The sequence below is a fragment of the Mobula birostris genome, chromosome 4 (genome assembly GCF_030028105.1).
Source record: "Mobula birostris isolate sMobBir1 chromosome 4, sMobBir1.hap1, whole genome shotgun sequence".
NCBI classification, from domain to species: domain Eukaryota; kingdom Metazoa; phylum Chordata; class Chondrichthyes; order Myliobatiformes; family Myliobatidae; genus Mobula; species Mobula birostris.
The window spans coordinates 14171080-14187372 of NC_092373.1; the positions used below are offsets into that span (position 1 = coordinate 14171080).

At 46.6% G+C, this 16293-nt stretch overlaps 1 protein-coding gene across 2 annotated transcripts in view; it reads right to left on the minus strand.

The window, feature by feature from the left end:
• The window catches only part of LOC140196168 (rho guanine nucleotide exchange factor 26-like), a 231939-nt gene that overhangs the window by 212575 nt on the left and 3071 nt on the right, over window positions 1–16293 (minus strand). For both annotated transcript variants that reach the window (XM_072254925.1, XM_072254926.1), the window contains exon 2: window positions 6152–6951. In XM_072254925.1, the coding sequence (XP_072111026.1) occupies window positions 6152–6844 (693 nt within the window). In that variant the 5' untranslated portion in view covers window positions 6845–6951. The remainder of the gene's footprint in view (window positions 1–6151; window positions 6952–16293) is intronic.

Genomic DNA, 16293 nt, shown 5'->3' on the forward strand with positions numbered 1-16293 from the left:
CTTGAAGTTTCTACCTCCTAGCTGATGGTAACAATGAGAAGAGGGCATGTCCTGGGCGATGGGGAGTCCTTAAGGAGGATAGTACCCAAGTTGGAGTTGACTAAGTTTACAACTTTCTGTCGCTTCTTTTGTTCCTGTACAGTAGTCCCCCACCCCACCATACCAGACAGTGATGCATCCTGTCAGAATGGTCTCCATTGTACATCTACAGAAGTTTGAGTGTCTTAAGTGACAAACCAAATCTCCTCAAACTCCTAATGAAATTTGGTGTTATCTTGCCTTCTTTATAGCTGCATTGATATGTTGTACCAGGTTAGATCCTCAGAGATCTTGACACCCAGGAAAATGAAATCGCTCACTCTCTCCAGTTCTGATCCCTCTCTGAGGACTGGTTCATGTTCTCTCAGCCCACCCTCTCTGAAGTCCACAATCAGCTATTTGGTCTTACTGACTTTGAGTGCAAGGTTGTTGCTGCGACACCACTCGACTATCTTCAATAGATAGATATACTTTATTGATCCCAGGGAAATTGGGTTTCGTTATAGCCGCACCAACCAAGAATAGAGCACAAATATAGCAATACAAAAAACACAAACAATCAAACAACAACATGCAAACTATGCCTGATGGGAATAAGTCCAGGACCAGCCTATTGGCACAGGGTGTCTGACCCTCCACGGGAGAAGCTGCAAAGTTTGATGGCCACAGGCAGGAACAACCTCCCGTGACGCCCAGTGTTGTATCTCGGTGGAATATGGCCGGAGTCCAACAGCAAAAAGTTCAATATCCGGTCTACAAACACGTTCCTCGATCGTAATATGACCCGGATTGCACCATCCATTGTTAACCAGAACAGTAAGCCCCCAACTCCTTTACGCTTACCACTCTTACATGCTCTCATGTTCATGTAACAGATAATTCTCATCTCTATAACCTTTTGTTCACCTTTCTTTGTTATCCTCCTTCCAAAGCATCCCAGAACACCTTTTGCTTTTAAAAAAGCAATGAAGATTTGAAGGTCAAAGCTCTAGGTCTGTAAGTCTGGGGATGTGGTCTGGAGGTCGACAGCCAGGATGCAGCCTGCCCTGGGCTTGGAGGACCATTTGTATGTGTTGTTGGAGGAGTGGAAATCGGGATCAGGGGTTCCCTGCCTGGTGTCCATTGATTCCTCGGTTAATGATAGTGGCACAAAAAAGGTTGGGAACCCTGGTTTAGCTATTGTTGCATGGTGTCTGTTGGCTGCAGCTGGTTCTGCTGAACATACACCGGAATTTAGAAGGCTGAGAGGGGATCTGATTGAAACATACAAGATTATTAAGGGATTGGACATGCTGGAGGCAGGAAGCATGTTCCCGCTGATGGGTGAGTCCAGAACCAGAGGCCACAGTTTAAGAATAAGGGGTAGGCCATTTAGAACGGAGTTGAGGAAAAACTTTTTCACCCAGAGAGTGGTGGATATGTGGAATGCTCTGCCCCAGAAGGCTGTGGAGACCAAGTCTCTGGATGCTTTCAAGAAAGAGATGGGTAGAGCTCTTAAAGATAGCGGAATCAAAGGTTATGGGGATAAGGCAGGAGCTGGCTACTGATTGTGGATGATCAGCCATGATCACAGTGAATGGTGGTGCTGGCTCGAAGGGCCGAATGGCCTACTCCTGCAACTATTGTCTATTTTGGGTACGCTACATTGGCACCAGCATGTGTGGCAAGACTTGCGGACTGTCTCTAGCACATCATCAGATTGTGTTGGTTGTTAACATTATTGATTTTACAGCATGTTTCAACGTACATGTGATTAATAAATAAATAAAATCTAATGATGGGCTGTCTTTTCATGTGGTGAGGGCCATTGAGGGATGGAGTCATGTGGAGAATAAAAAAAAATTGCTGGAGATGATGGGCATTGGAGACAAAAGTCTAAGAATAATGCATCCAATGAACACAAAATGCTGGAGGAACTCAGATCAGGCAGCATCTTATGGAAGGGAATGGACAACCTGTGTTTCAGGTGGATACCCTTCACCTAGTACAGATGGAGGGTCTCAGCCCAAAATGTCCACTACCCCTTTCCCTCCACAGATGCTGCCTGACCTGCAGAGTTCTTCCAGCAGCCAGTCTTTTTCTCACCATTCCAGCCTCAGCCTCTTGTGTTCATCTCTTTGTTTATGTAACTTTCCACAGGCAAAATCCTATTGCCTGCAGTCAGATTTTCAATTGACTGTCTCCTGACTGAAATTTTCCGTTGAATGGCACCAATACACAGGATTAAAAGAGGCTCCAGAGGGCAGTGTACCCACTCCAACTCCATCAGGGGTATAACCACATCCCCTCTCACCACTGGGGACATCTTCAAATCACAGTGTCTGAAGAAGGCAACGTCCATCATGAAGGACCCTTCCCATCGGGGGCCTGCTCCCTTTTCATGACTACCATCTGGGACGATGTTACAGGAGCCTGAAGACACACACTCAGTACGTTAGGAATAGATTCTTCCCCTCTGCCAGCAGATTTCTGAATGGCCCATGAATCCATGATCACTACCTTACGAGCAGGGAGGTACTACTGACAACACACATCAAAGTTGCTGGTGAACGCAGCAGACCAGGCAGCATCTGTAGGAAGAGGTGCAGTCGACGTTTCAGGCCGAGACCCTTCGTCAGGACTAACTGAAGGAAGAGTGAGTAAGGGATTTGAAAGTTGGAGGGGGAGGGGGAGATCCAAAATGATAGGAGAAGACAGGAGGGGGAGGGATGGAGCCAAGAGCTGGACAGGTGATTGGCAAAAGGGGATACGAGAGGATCATGGGACAGGAGGTCCGGGAAGAAAGACAAGGGAGGGGGACCCAGAGGATGGGCAAGAGGTATACTCAGAGGGACAGAGGGAGAAAAAGGAGAGTGAGAGAAAGAATGTGTGCATAAAAATGAGTAACAGATGGGATACGAGGGGGAGGTGGGGCCTTAGCGGAAGTTAGAGAAGTCGATGTTCATGCCATCAGGTTGGAGGCTACCCAGACGGAATATAAGGTGTTGTTCCTCCAACCTGAGTGTGGCTTCATCTTTACAGTAGAGGAGGCCGTGGATGGACATGTCAGAATGGGAATGGGATGTGGAATTAAACTGTGTGGCCACTGGGAGATCCTGCTTTCTCTGGCGGACAGAGTGCAGATGTTCAGCAAAGCGGTCTCCCAGTCTGCGTCGAGTCTCGCCAATATATAAAAGGCCACATCAGGAGCTCCGGACACAGTATATCACCCCAGTCGACTCACAGGTGAAGTGTTGCCTCACTTGGAAGGACTGTTTGGGGCCCTGAATGGTGGTGAGGGAGGAAGTGTAAGGGCATGTGTAGCACTTGTTCCGCTTACAAGGATAAGTGCCAGGAGGGAGATCAGTGGGGAGGGATGGTGGGGACGAATGGACAAGGGAGTTGCGTAGGGAGTGATCCCTGCGGAATGCAGAGGGGGGGGGGGAGGGAAAGATGTGCTTATTGGTGGGATCCCGTTGGAGGTGGCGGAAGTTACAGAGAATAATATGTTGGACCCGGAGGCTGGTGGGGTGGTAGGTGAGGACCAGGGGAACCCTATTCCTAGTGGGGTGGCGAGAGGATGGAGTGAGAGCAGATGTACGTGAAATGGGGGAGATGCGTTTAAGAGCAGAGTTGATAGTGGAGGAAGGGAAGCCCCTTTCTTTAAAAAAGGAAGACATCTCCCTCGTCCTAGAATGAAAAGCCTCATCCTGAGAGCAGATGCGGCGGAGACGGAGGAATTGCGAGAAGGGGATGGCGTTTTTGCAAGAGACAGGGTGAGAAGAGAAATAGTCCAGATAGCTGTGAGAGTCAGTAGGCTTGTAGTAGACATCAGTGGATAAGCTGTCTCCAGAGGCAGAGACAGAAAGATCTAGAAAGGGGAGGGAGGTGTCGGAAATGGACCAGGTAAACTTGAGGGCAGGGTGAAAGTTGGAGGCAAAGTTAATAAAGTCAACGAGTTCTGCATGCGTGCAGGAAGCAGCGCCAATGCAGTCATCGATGTCGCGAAGGAAAAGTGGGGGACAGATACCAGAATGGGCACGGAACATAGATTGTTCCACAAACCCAACAAAAAGGCAGGCATAGCTAGGACCCATACGGGTGCCCATAGCTACACCTTTAGTTTGGAGGAAGTGGGAGGAGCCGAAGGAGAAATTATTAAGATAAGGACTAATTCCGCTAGAAGGAGCAGAGTGGTGGTAGAGGGGAACTGATTAGGTCTGGAATCCAAAAAGAAGCGTAGAGCTTTAAGACCTTCCTGATGGGGGATGGAAGTATATAAGGACTGGACATCCATGGTGAAAATAAAGCACTGGGGGCCAGGGAACTTAAAATCATCGAAAAGTTTAAGAGCGTGAGAAGTGTCACGAACATAGGTCGGAAGGGATTGAACAAGGGGTGATAAAACAGTGTCGAGGTATGCAGAGATGAGTTCGGTGGGGCAGGAGCAAGCTGAGACAATAGGGCGGCCAGGACAGGCAGGTTTGTGGATCTTGGGTAGGAGGTAGAAATGGGAAGTGCGGGGTGTGGGAACTATAAGGTTGGTAGCAGTGGATGGGAGATCCCCTGAGCGGATAAAGTCGGTGATGGTGTGGGAGACAATGGCCTGGTGCTCCTTAGTGGGGTCACGATCGAGGGGTAAATAAGAGGAGGTATCCGCGAGTTGTCGCTGTGCCTCGGCAAGGTAGAGGTCAGTATGCCAGACTACAACAGCACCCCCCTTATTGGCGGGTTTAATAATAAGGTTAGGATTAGTGCGGAGGGAGTGGAGAGCAGAGCGTTCGGAAGGAGTGAGGTTGGAATGGGGACAAGGTGCGGTGAAGTCGAGACAGTTGATGTCCCGTCAGCAATTAGCGATAAAGAGATCCAGAGGTACTACTGAAGTTGTACAAGGCCTTGATGAGACCACACCTGGAGTATTGTGTGCAGTTTTGGTCCCCTAATCTGAGGAAAGACATCCTTGCCATAGAGGGAGTACAAAGAAGATTCACCAGATTGATTCCTGGGATGGCAGGACTTTCATATGATGAAAGACTGGATCGACTAGGCTTATACTCGTTGGAATTTAGAAGATAGAGGGGGGATCTTATTGAAACGTATAAAATCCTAAAGGGATTGGACAGGCTAGATGCAGGAAGATTGTTCCCGATGTTGGGGAAGTCTAGAATGAGGGGTCACAGTTTGAGGATAAAGGGGAAGCCTTTTAGGACAGAGATGAGGAAAAACTTCTTCACACACAGAGTGGTGAATCTGTGGAATTCTCTGCCACAGGAAACAGTTGAGGCCAGTTCATTGGCTATATTTAAGAGGGAGTTAGATATGGCCCTTGTGGCTAAAGGGATCAGGGGGTATGGAGGGAAGGCTGGTACAGGGTTCTGAGTTGGATGATCAGCCATGATCATACTGAATGGCAGTGCAGGCTCAAAGGGCCGAATGGCCTACTCCTGCACCTATTTTCTATGTTTCTATTCCTCCTTTGCTCTATTTATTTTTTATTTTAACTTATAGAAATGGTTACCTCTTTCACTGCACGGCAGCCGCCAAACAACAAATTTCTCTAGATAACGTCAGGGATAATAAGACTAATTCTGATCCTGAACAATCTTTTCGGAAGCTGCTGAGGTAGTGGTAGAGGTAGAGGCAAAAACATTAGGGACAAGGTTCAAAGAGACATAGATAGAATGGACAGCCAAAGATTTTTGTTACATGGCAGAAATCGCAAATGCAACAAGGCATAATTTTAAGGCAATTGGAGGTAATTATATAGGGGAGGTTAGAGTTAGCTTTTTCCTTGCACTAAGTGTGGTATGTTCCTGCAATGCCCAGCCAGAGGTGGTGGTAGATGCAGATACATTAGGGACTCTTGGGTAACCAGAAGGATGAAAGAAAAATGGAGGGAATTGATCTTAGCATAGGTTAAAGGGTCAGCACAACACTGTGGGCTGAAAGGCCTGTACTGTGCTGTTCCATGTTCCATATATAACTTGTATATACACTAAATACTGTATTTACACAACTTTACACTTCACTAAATGAAGGCAAATGAAAGATTTCCAGATTTTCACAACCCATTATTGACCATTAAAACAAAAAAAAAATGTATTATTAATTCATTGTCTCAAACAAGAATTACCTTCACTTTGCCCCATGAGGAGAATTTCTCCTTGTCCTCGACCACGGTCTTGAGGCTGAGTTGGGACCTCTGGTTGTTCGCCTTCATGTTCGATGCGCTGTCGAAATGAATGCCGCTAACCACTGCCCTTCTGTATGACGTGGACCTCAGGCCACGACACAACTGTCCAGGACTGTCCGGCTCGGGGTCAGTGTCTCCGTCCAAGTCCAGTTTGGGCACCAGAGGAGCACTGGGCGTCTCCAGCATACTCTGCACTCTCCGGTTTCTGGCACTGAACTGCCGGCTGTGGCCATTCAGGCTGTGGTTCTTGACTTTGACTCCCGACGCCAGGTCTTTGGGGATGATCTGCTGGGTGCCATTCTTCAACGAGACGGCACTGTTAGTGCTCAGGATGGGGCGGTTCTTTTCGGGCACAGGAAGTGAGTGGGTGGAGGTCTGCATCTGCGGCAAGGGCCGGCCATTGGGAGATGTTACCATATTCCCATTACTGGTGTGGACAGTGGGCACACCACTGTGGAGCGGGAAGTCCGTCACTGTGACGCCATCGGCTTGCAAGGAAGAAGGCCTCGTCTTAGTCCGATGATTAAAAGAGCCGGTGACGGGCGACTTGGGAGTTGACTTTCTCCTCCGCCAGAGCGGAGTTATGGCGAGATTGGACAAGTCAACTTCACTCTCCTGATCCATTCTGACCATCGAGGTTAAGCATCAGCGACAGTTGAGCTCAGGAGGCCCCATTAACCATCACTCATTGCAGGCAGCAGAGAGGGTCCCTGAGTCTCGTCCAGACCGGGAAAGATGCCCTGTGCAACGACAGAAAAAATAGTAAATCTCTTCAAGCTCAAACAACGTACATAGGTTTGTGATCAGTAAGAGCATGAACGATTACGGGGAAGAGGGTAGGAGAATGGGGTTGAGAGGCATAATGAAATCAGTCATAAAGAAATTGTGGAGCAGACTTGATGGGCCAAATAGCCTAATTCTGCCCATTTGATGGAGTCACCAAATATTTTCAAGACGAGTTTGCTTGGACTTCAGGGTAGTTGAGAGTTTTGGGGATCAGACAAGAAAGTGGAGTGTTGGCCAAGTTCAATCTTGAACTTCCTACTGGTTGGAGCAACCTCAAAGGGGTCATGGTGGCCCAGAAAGAGCGGATGTGGAGAGGATGTTTCCTGAGCTCTCTCCCAATATCAAGGCTTCAATGGGTAGATGCTCAAAACAATCACTGAGTGCCACCCCAGTATGGGATTACCAGGAGAATGGAGGGCACATTCCAGGGATGTTATTTTTGAAACTAAGAACCATTCCCATTTATTCATGACTCAAAACTTCCCTAAATAGTGCTATACCATTCCAAATGGCTTTGAGAACCTGAGGTCATGCATCAGGAAGACACACACACACACAAGCCCAGCAGCTATCACTGGGCAGGAGGTACAGAAGCCTGAAGATGTTCTTGAACAACCAGATTCAAGAACAGCTACTTCCCTTCAACCATTCAGTCCTTGAACCAATTGGCAAAACCCTAATCACTACAGTTCAGTAAAACCATGACCATTTTGATGTATTAAGTTGTGATCTTCCTTGCATGATGTTTAATGTATTTTTCTTGACAGTGCCTCTAACGCATGGGCCTATGATGCTGCAGCAAGTATGTTTTTCATTGCATTTGTGCATTGGACAATAAACTCAACTTCGGCTTTGAGAAGTACACCACCGCATAAACACGATGCCCCTATCGAGTACCCAATTGCATTAGGATCTGCAGGTCCCACATTGGTCATGTTAGCCACTGTAGATCTGGAGTCATGGTGTTATACAACATGGAAACAGGGCCTTAGACAACTTTGTTGCCGTGGACTATCTGAGCTAATCCTATTTACTCACATTTGGCCTACATCCCCACTTCTATCCATGCAGCTGTCCAAACGTCTGTTAAATGATGGAATTGAGCCCAGCTCTACCATTTCCTCTGACATCTCATTCCATAAAGCCATCAACACTTGTGTGAAAAACCTGCCCCTCAGATCACCTTTATTTCCTGCCCCTCCCCCCATCTCACCATAAAACTAGTTATTGATTTTTCTACCCTGGGAAAGAGGCTGTAACTGTTCGGCTTATCTGTGCCCCTCATGATCTGAGAAACTTCATAAGGTCCCCTCTCAGCCTTCTCTTCTCCACAGAACACAGCCCAGGCTTATCCAATGTCTCTTCTTTGATGTCTGCCCAAGTCTTTCACTCCCAGAGTGGAAGAAAGACATCCTTGATCATGAGGTACTGTCAAAGAAAAAAGATTTTTTAAAAAGTTCTTTAAAACTTATTTTTCTGAGCACAAAACATAGAACAGTACAGCACAGTACAGGTAGTTTTGCTCACTATGTTTTGCCAACCTTTTAACCTACTCTAAGATCAATCTAACCCTTCCCTTCCATGTGCCTCTCCATTTTTCTATCGTCTAAATGCTTTCAATGTCATTAATGAGTCTGCATCTACTACCACCACGGGCAGAACAGATTCACCACTCTCTGGCTAAAGAAATTCCACCTCATCTCTGTTCTAAAGGGACAACCTGTATTCAGAGACTGCCACCCCTCAGCCACCAGTTCTCCAGGAGACATGTTTGAGATCCTGGATCGGAGAGATTCACTATAGGATTATTAAGATGTGGGAACAGAACTAGGCCATTTGGCTCATCGGTTCTGCTCTGCCACTTGATCATGAATGAGTTATCATCCCTCTCAACCCCATTCTCCTGTCTTCTTCCAGTAACTTTTGATAACCTTACTAATCAAAAACCTATCAACCTCCGCTTTCAATGACTTGGCCTCCACATCTGTTGGTGGTAATGAGTTCCACAGATTCACCACCCTCTGGTTCAATAAATTCCTCCTCATTTCCATTCTAAAGGAACATCCTTCTGTTCGGAGTCTGTGCCCTCTGGTCCTAGACTCACCCCTTATAGGAAACATCCTCTCCATATCCACTCCCTCAAGGGTTTTCAGCCTTCATTAGGTTTCAATGAGATGCCTCCTCTCCTCTTTCTTCTAAAATCCAGCAAGTACAGGCCCAGAGCCATCAAACACCTGGGCCTGTGGCTTGCGGCTGATTGCCTTCCACAAAGCACATTAGGCATCTTAGTTACATTAAAATAAGAAGCCATAAGTAGTTCATCTCAATCATGAGATTGCCTGAAAAAAAGACAAGTGTTCCTGATTGAGCAACAGCTCAATTATAAACTTTTTATCCTTGCCATCAAACATTTCTTTGGTTTCCACTTCTACTTCTCCCTGTCTTGTCTCAGGTTGTAGAGCATTGGCAGTTTTCTGCCCTCCCTAGTTCCCACCTCCTCTTTATTCCCTCATTGTCTGCCACACTGTGTCACCACACACTGGAACTACCTCCCTAAACCCTCTTCTCTTAGGCCTCCAATGCAACCTACTTTCCTGAATTGAACTTTGCCACAAACAGTTAAAGATTTGGGCTGAGACACTTCATGTTCTGGCGAAGGTTCTTGGCCCGAAACGTTGACTGTTTATTCCCTTCATAGATGTTTCCCGGCCTGCTGAGTTCCTCCAATGTTTTAAGTGTATTGCTCTGGATTTCCAGCAACTGTAGAATCTCCTGTTCTGATTACCTGTGCTATTATCCTCTTTGTGAAGGTCGTTTCCGAGGTTTGGGGCCGATTGCATTCCAGCAAAGCACATTTAAAGGAAAAGCTCAAATATTCTCCCTCAGTCATAAGCTTAAATCTCACCACATGCCAACTGCCAGCAGGCTGACTTAAAAAGTTATGAGACAGCCACCAAACAGAGAAACAAGAGCGCTACGGTGGTGTAGTAGTTAGTGCAACACCCTTACAGCTATGGGCATTGAATTCAATCCCGGCGTCCTCTGTAAGGAGTTTGTACATTCTCCCCGTGACCTATGACAGGATGCTATTCATCGACTGGGCCTCTGTACCTCCCTCTGCAATTGGATCCGAAGACTTCCTAACTGGAAGACCACAATCTGAGCAGATTGGTGATAACATCTCCCCCTCGCTGACGATCAACACTGGTGCACCTCAGGGGTGTGTGTTTAGCCCACTGCTCTACTCTCTATATACCCACGACTGTGTGGCTAGGCATAGCTCAAATACCATCTATAAATTTGTTGATGATACAATCATTTTTGCTAGAATCTCAGGCGGTGACGAGAGGACATACAGGAGTGAGATATGGCAACTAGTGGAGCGGTGTCGCAGCAACAACCTGGCACTCAATGTCAGTAAGACGCAAGAGCTGATTGAGGACTTCAGGAAGGGTAAGATGAAGAAGAACATACCAATCCTCATAGAGGGATCAAAAGTGGAGAGAGTGAGCAGCTTCAAGTTCTTGGGTATCAAGATCTCTGAGGATCTAACCTGGTCCCAACCTATTGATGCAGTTATAAGGAAGGCAAGGCAGTGGCTATATTTCATTAGGAGTTTGAAGAGATTTGGCATGTCAACAAAATACACTCAAAAACTTCTATAGTTGTACCGTAGAGAGCATTCTGGCAGACTGCATCACTGTCTGGTATGGGGGGGGGGGAGGGGCACTGCACAGGACCGAAAGAAGCTACAGAGGGTTGTAAATCTAGAAATCTAGTCAGCTCCATCTTGGGTACTAGCCTACAAAGTACCCAGGACATCTTCAAGGAGTGGTGTCTCAGAAAGGCAGTGTCCATTATTAAGGACCTCCAGCACCCAGGAGCCTTTTCTCACTGTTACCATCAGGTAGGAGGTACAGAAGCCTGAAGGCACTCACTCAGCGATTCAGGAACAGCTTCTTCCCCTCTGCCATCCGATTCCTAAATGGACATCGAACCCTTGGACACTACCTCACATTTTTAGTATATATTATTTGTTTTTTTTTGCACAATTTTTAATTTATTCAATATATGTTTAATTGATTTACTTATTTTTTTTCTTCTATATTATGTATTGCATTGAACTGTTGCTGATAAGTTAACAAATTTCACGACACATGCCGGTGATAATAAACCTGACTCTGATACTTTTTTTCTGGCATGTGCCTGCGTGCGTGTGAGTGCGCCTGTGTGTCTGTGCATCCATCCGTGATGATGTCTTTTTCATGGCTTATACAAGGCGCGTAGCGAGAGAGAGACTGTGTGGCATGCCACTCCTCACACAGACATTTTCGCAGTATTTTCCCTTTATTTTACGAGGTCGAGTTGCGATCTCGACACTCAAGCCGGCACAGATGAAAAGCGTACTCAGGAGCAGACCTGACTAGTTTTGAAGCCAGGAACCACCGCTTCCGGGACCGGCGCCAATGTCATTGCGTCACCAGCCGGCCCAGAGCAGGATTATGTGGGTTTCCTCCGAGTGCTCCAGATTCCTCCCACAGATCAAACACGTACTGGTTCGTAGGTTAATCGATCATGGTAAGTTATCCAGTGATCAGGCTAGTGTTAAATAGATCGGTTGCTAGGCAGTGTATCTCATTGCACTAAAAGGGCCTATTCCACGCCGTATCTACAGTACGTACATCGATACCTAAATAAATCAATCTGGAAATGCTGAAATCTAGACCAACACTGAACAGAAGAAATCAGCAGGTCAGGCAGCATCTATGGAGGGAAATAGACAGTCAGCGCTTCAGGTTGAGACCCAACCCCATTCTACTGGAGGACCATCAACAGAGACCTGACCAGCGGTATCACTGTCGGCTGTGGGAAATGCAAGATATCTGACCGCAAGACCCTGCAATGGATTATGAGGACTGGTGAGAGAATCATCAGGGTCTCTTTCCACGCCCTACCCCCCAGGACACATAACAGAAGCACTGCATTCACAGAGGCCGCATTCACAGAGGCCTCAGCATTGTTAAGGACCCCTTCCATCCAGCTCAAAACTCTTTGACTCCTACCGCCGTCAGGTAGAAGCTACAGCGGTGTGAGAACAAGGACTGTTAGGCTAGGTAAGAGCTTCTTCCCCCCAGGCTATGAGACTTCTGAAGAACCTGCTACCACCCAGTGCACAGTATTCAGTAGCAATAACACATTGTATATTTAACTATATGTTGTATAGGCACTTTGGACATCTGCAGAATAATCTTTGTCTGTTTATGGTACTGTATTAATTTTTTTTATTTGCTTGTATGCGCAATGTGTACCGTGTTTTACACCTTGATGCCAGAGGAACGAGGTTTCGCCTAGCGGTGTATACGTGTGTACAGTTGAATGACAGTAAGCTGAACCTCAACTCGATCACCACAACCATTAAAGGTCAGCCTTGTTCACCGATCTGCCAGGGAAGAGAATTAACCCATCATACGCAGTTAGGAGAACATCCCAGTCCAGTCCATCACAGGCAATGCCCTCCCTACAGATGAGCACACTTACACAGAGCGATGCCAAAAGGAAGCAGCATCCACCATCAAGGACCCCCAGCCTCCCGGTCATCGTCTCTTCTCACTACTGCAATCAGGTCCAACACCATCAGGGTCAGGAACAGTTATTACCCTACAAGCATCATGCTACTGAACCACTGCGATAATCTCATCCACCACTACTCCAAACTCATTCCACAACCTGCAGACTCACTTTCAACTCATGTTAACAGTTTGTCTTCTTTTGCATGTTGGTATTTGTCAGCCTTTGCTTGTCTATGGTTTTTTTTAATATAAATTCTACTGATTTTTTTCTCAGCTAAAAATCATGCAAGACACTGTATCTCAAGGTAGTACATGGTAACACATACAGCATGTACTTTGGCAATCAATGTACTTTGAACACTTGTTCCCTGAACTGGAATCTAGGCAGTCTAACACGTAGCAATTTATTAAAAAAAAGCATCCGTTAGTCTTGCGAGACCATGGATCTGCACCTGGAAAGTCTTCGCTCTCCAGGGCGCAGGCCTGGGCAAGGTTGTATGGAAGACCAGCAGTTGCCCATGCTGCAAGTCTCCCCTCTCCACGACACCAATGTTGTCCAAGGGACGGGCATTAGGACCCATACAGCTTGGCACCAGTGTCGTCGCAGAGCAATGTGTGATTAAGTGCCTTGCTCAAGGACACAACACGTTCCCTCGGCTGGGGCTCGAACTGACGACCTTCAGGTCGCTAGTCCAATGTCTTAACCACTTGGCCACGTGCCCACCAAAAAGCATCACCTTAGAAACATAACTGGGGAAGGCCAATAAAAAGTGCAGAGAGAAAAAAAGAACAAAGTTATGGTGGAACTCTGCAGGTCAAGCAGAGGCTGTGGGTGGGACAGAAACGGTGAAGGTTTTAGGTCAAGACCCCGCAATTGGGACACTATCAGAAACCTTGAACATCCCTTTGCCTCCAGGGATGCTGTTTGACCTGCTGAGTTAATTTTATTTATTTATTTCTATTTAGTGATGCAGCACAGATCTCAGAAAAGAAATGAAAAAGCCTGAAAGAATACAGAGAAAGTTTATTTTATTTAAAGATACAACAGGGAACAGGCCCTTCCAGCCCAACTAGCAGCAGCACACAGAAACTCACCTATTTAAAAGTCATCTAATCACATGACAATTCACAATGATCAATTACCCTACTAATGGGCAAACACGAGGAATTCTGCAGGTGCTGGAAATTCAAGCAACACACATCAAAGTTGCTGGCGAACGCAGCAGGCCAGGCAGCATCTCTAGGAAGAGGTACAGTCGACGTTTCGGGCCGCGACCCTTCGTCAGGACTAACTGAAGGAAGAGCTAGTAAGAGATTTGAAAGTGGGAGGGGGAGGGGGAGATCCAAAATGATCGGAGAAGACAGGAGGGGGAGGAAAAGGAGAGAGAGAGAAAGAATATATGTATAGCCCCATCCGTTATTTATTTTGATACACACATTCTTTTTTTCTCTCTCTTTTTTCTCCCTCTGTCCTTCTGACTATACCCCTTGCCCATCCTCTGGGGTTTCCCCCCTCCCCCTTTTCCTTCTCCCTGGGCCTCCTGTCCCATGATCCTCTCATATCCCTTTTGCCTATCACCTGTCCAGCTCTTGGCTCCATCCCTCCCCCTCCTGTCTTCTCCTATCATTTTGGATCTCTCCCTCCCCCTCCCAAATCTCTTACTAGCTCTTCCTTCAGTTAATCTTGATGAAGGGTCTCGGCCCGAAACATCGACTGTACCTCTTCCTAGAGATGCTGCCTGGCCTGCTGCATTCACCCGCAACTTTGATGTGTGTTACCCTACTAATGGGTATATCTTTGGACTGTTGGAAGAAACCAGATCACCCGGAGGAAATCCACACATTTATGGTGAGAATGTACAAAATTAGTACAGACAGCTCCAGAATTGAACTCCGAACTCCGACGCCCCGAGCCGTAACAGCATTGGGCAATCCACCATGCTACCAAGGTGCCCCTTCAGCAATCTGTATTTGTTCTACATCCAGATTCCAGCATCTGCTGTCTCTTGTGTTTCCAATCACTAGTAGCCCCACTTACAAGAATGACCATCCAAGTAGCCATCAGGAGATCTGGCAAGTTAACATTTTGCCTGCAGTCCTTTCAAAGGATACACAAGATCCAGCAGAAATATTAACCTGCCTTATCATCCTTCAGCAACTAATTGGCCTAGTGTATACTTCCGAATGTTCTATATTCCTGGATCATTCCTCTTGACCCGACTATCCTCCAGAAGAAATCTGGCTCCATGGGGCGGATATCCTTCAGAGAAACATTAATTATGTCCAAGCAGATTTGTGTTTGCAGTCAATAGGTCACACAGCACAGTAAACCAAATGGAAATGTGGGCACTTCTATTCATAGCATGTCAACACTGAACAAAAATACGAGAGAGAAGTTTTCAAGTCTCCTCTTTCCTAGATCAGCACACCACCGTTCTTCTGCAGCAGTATACAGCAGGATTAAAAGGAAAGATGTAATGCTGAGAGTATATAAGGGATTGGGCAGACCTCACTCGAGTACTGTGAGCAGTTCTGGGCTCCTTATCCAAGGAAGGATGCGCTGGCACTGGACAGGGTCCAGAGGATGTTCACCAGAATGATCACAGGAACAAAAGGGTTAATGTATGAGGAGCATTTGATGGCTCTGTGCCTGTACTTACTGGAGCTTAGAAGAATGAGTTGGGGTCTGATTGAAATCTATCGAACATTGAAAGGCCTGCCAAAGGGTTTCAGCCTGAAACATCCACTGTACTCTTTTCCTAGATGCTGCCTGGCCTACTGAGTTCCTCCAGCATTTTGTGTGTGTTGCTCGGATTCCCAGCATCTGCAGATATTCTCTTGTTTGAATATTGACAGGACTAGTTAAAAGTGGATGTGGAGAGTATGTTTTCTATAGTGGGAGAGTTTAGGACCAGAGAGCACAGCCTCAAAATAGAGGGATATCCATTTGGAACAGAGATGAGAATAAATTTCTTAAACCAGAGGGTGGTGAATCTGTGGAAATCCCTGCCTCCAACAGCTATGGAGGCCAAATCATTGGGTCTATTTAAGGTGGAGATTGACTGGCCCTTGATTAGTAAGGGCATCTAATTTTACAGGGAAAGGTCAAAAGAATGGGGTTGAGAGGGTTAATAAATCAACCATGATGGAAGAATGGAGCAGACACGATAGGCCGAATGGTCTGATTCTGCTGCTCTGTCTGGTGGTTTTAGTCTAATCACAATTGTGAGATCCAAACCTAGCCACCAGGAGGCAACTACAATGATACAATATGAAGAGCTACTGCCTCACTGTGCCAGTTTCGACCCTGACCTCCGGTGCGGTCTGCACGCTCTTCCCCAGAACCGCAACGTTTCCCCTGGCACTCTGGTCTCTCCCCACATCCCAGAGGCGCACACTGACAGATTAAACTGGTCACTGTAAACTAACCCACGGGTAGACGGGGACAAGAGAATAGGATACCAGAGAATGAATTGCAATACAGAATTACATTACAGTAACCAGCCTCTCCTCCATAGGCTCTCTTTACACTTCCCACTGCCTTGGTAAAGCAGTCAGTTTAATCAAAGCTCAGCCTAAAACGTTGTCTTGTTTATTCCCCTCCATAAATGCTGCTCGACTTGCTGAGTTCGTCCAGCACTTTGTGATAATCAAAGACCCTTCCCAGTCCAGTTAGCGCATCTTCTGCCCCCTCCCATTGTGCACAAAACACAAAAGCTCGAGATC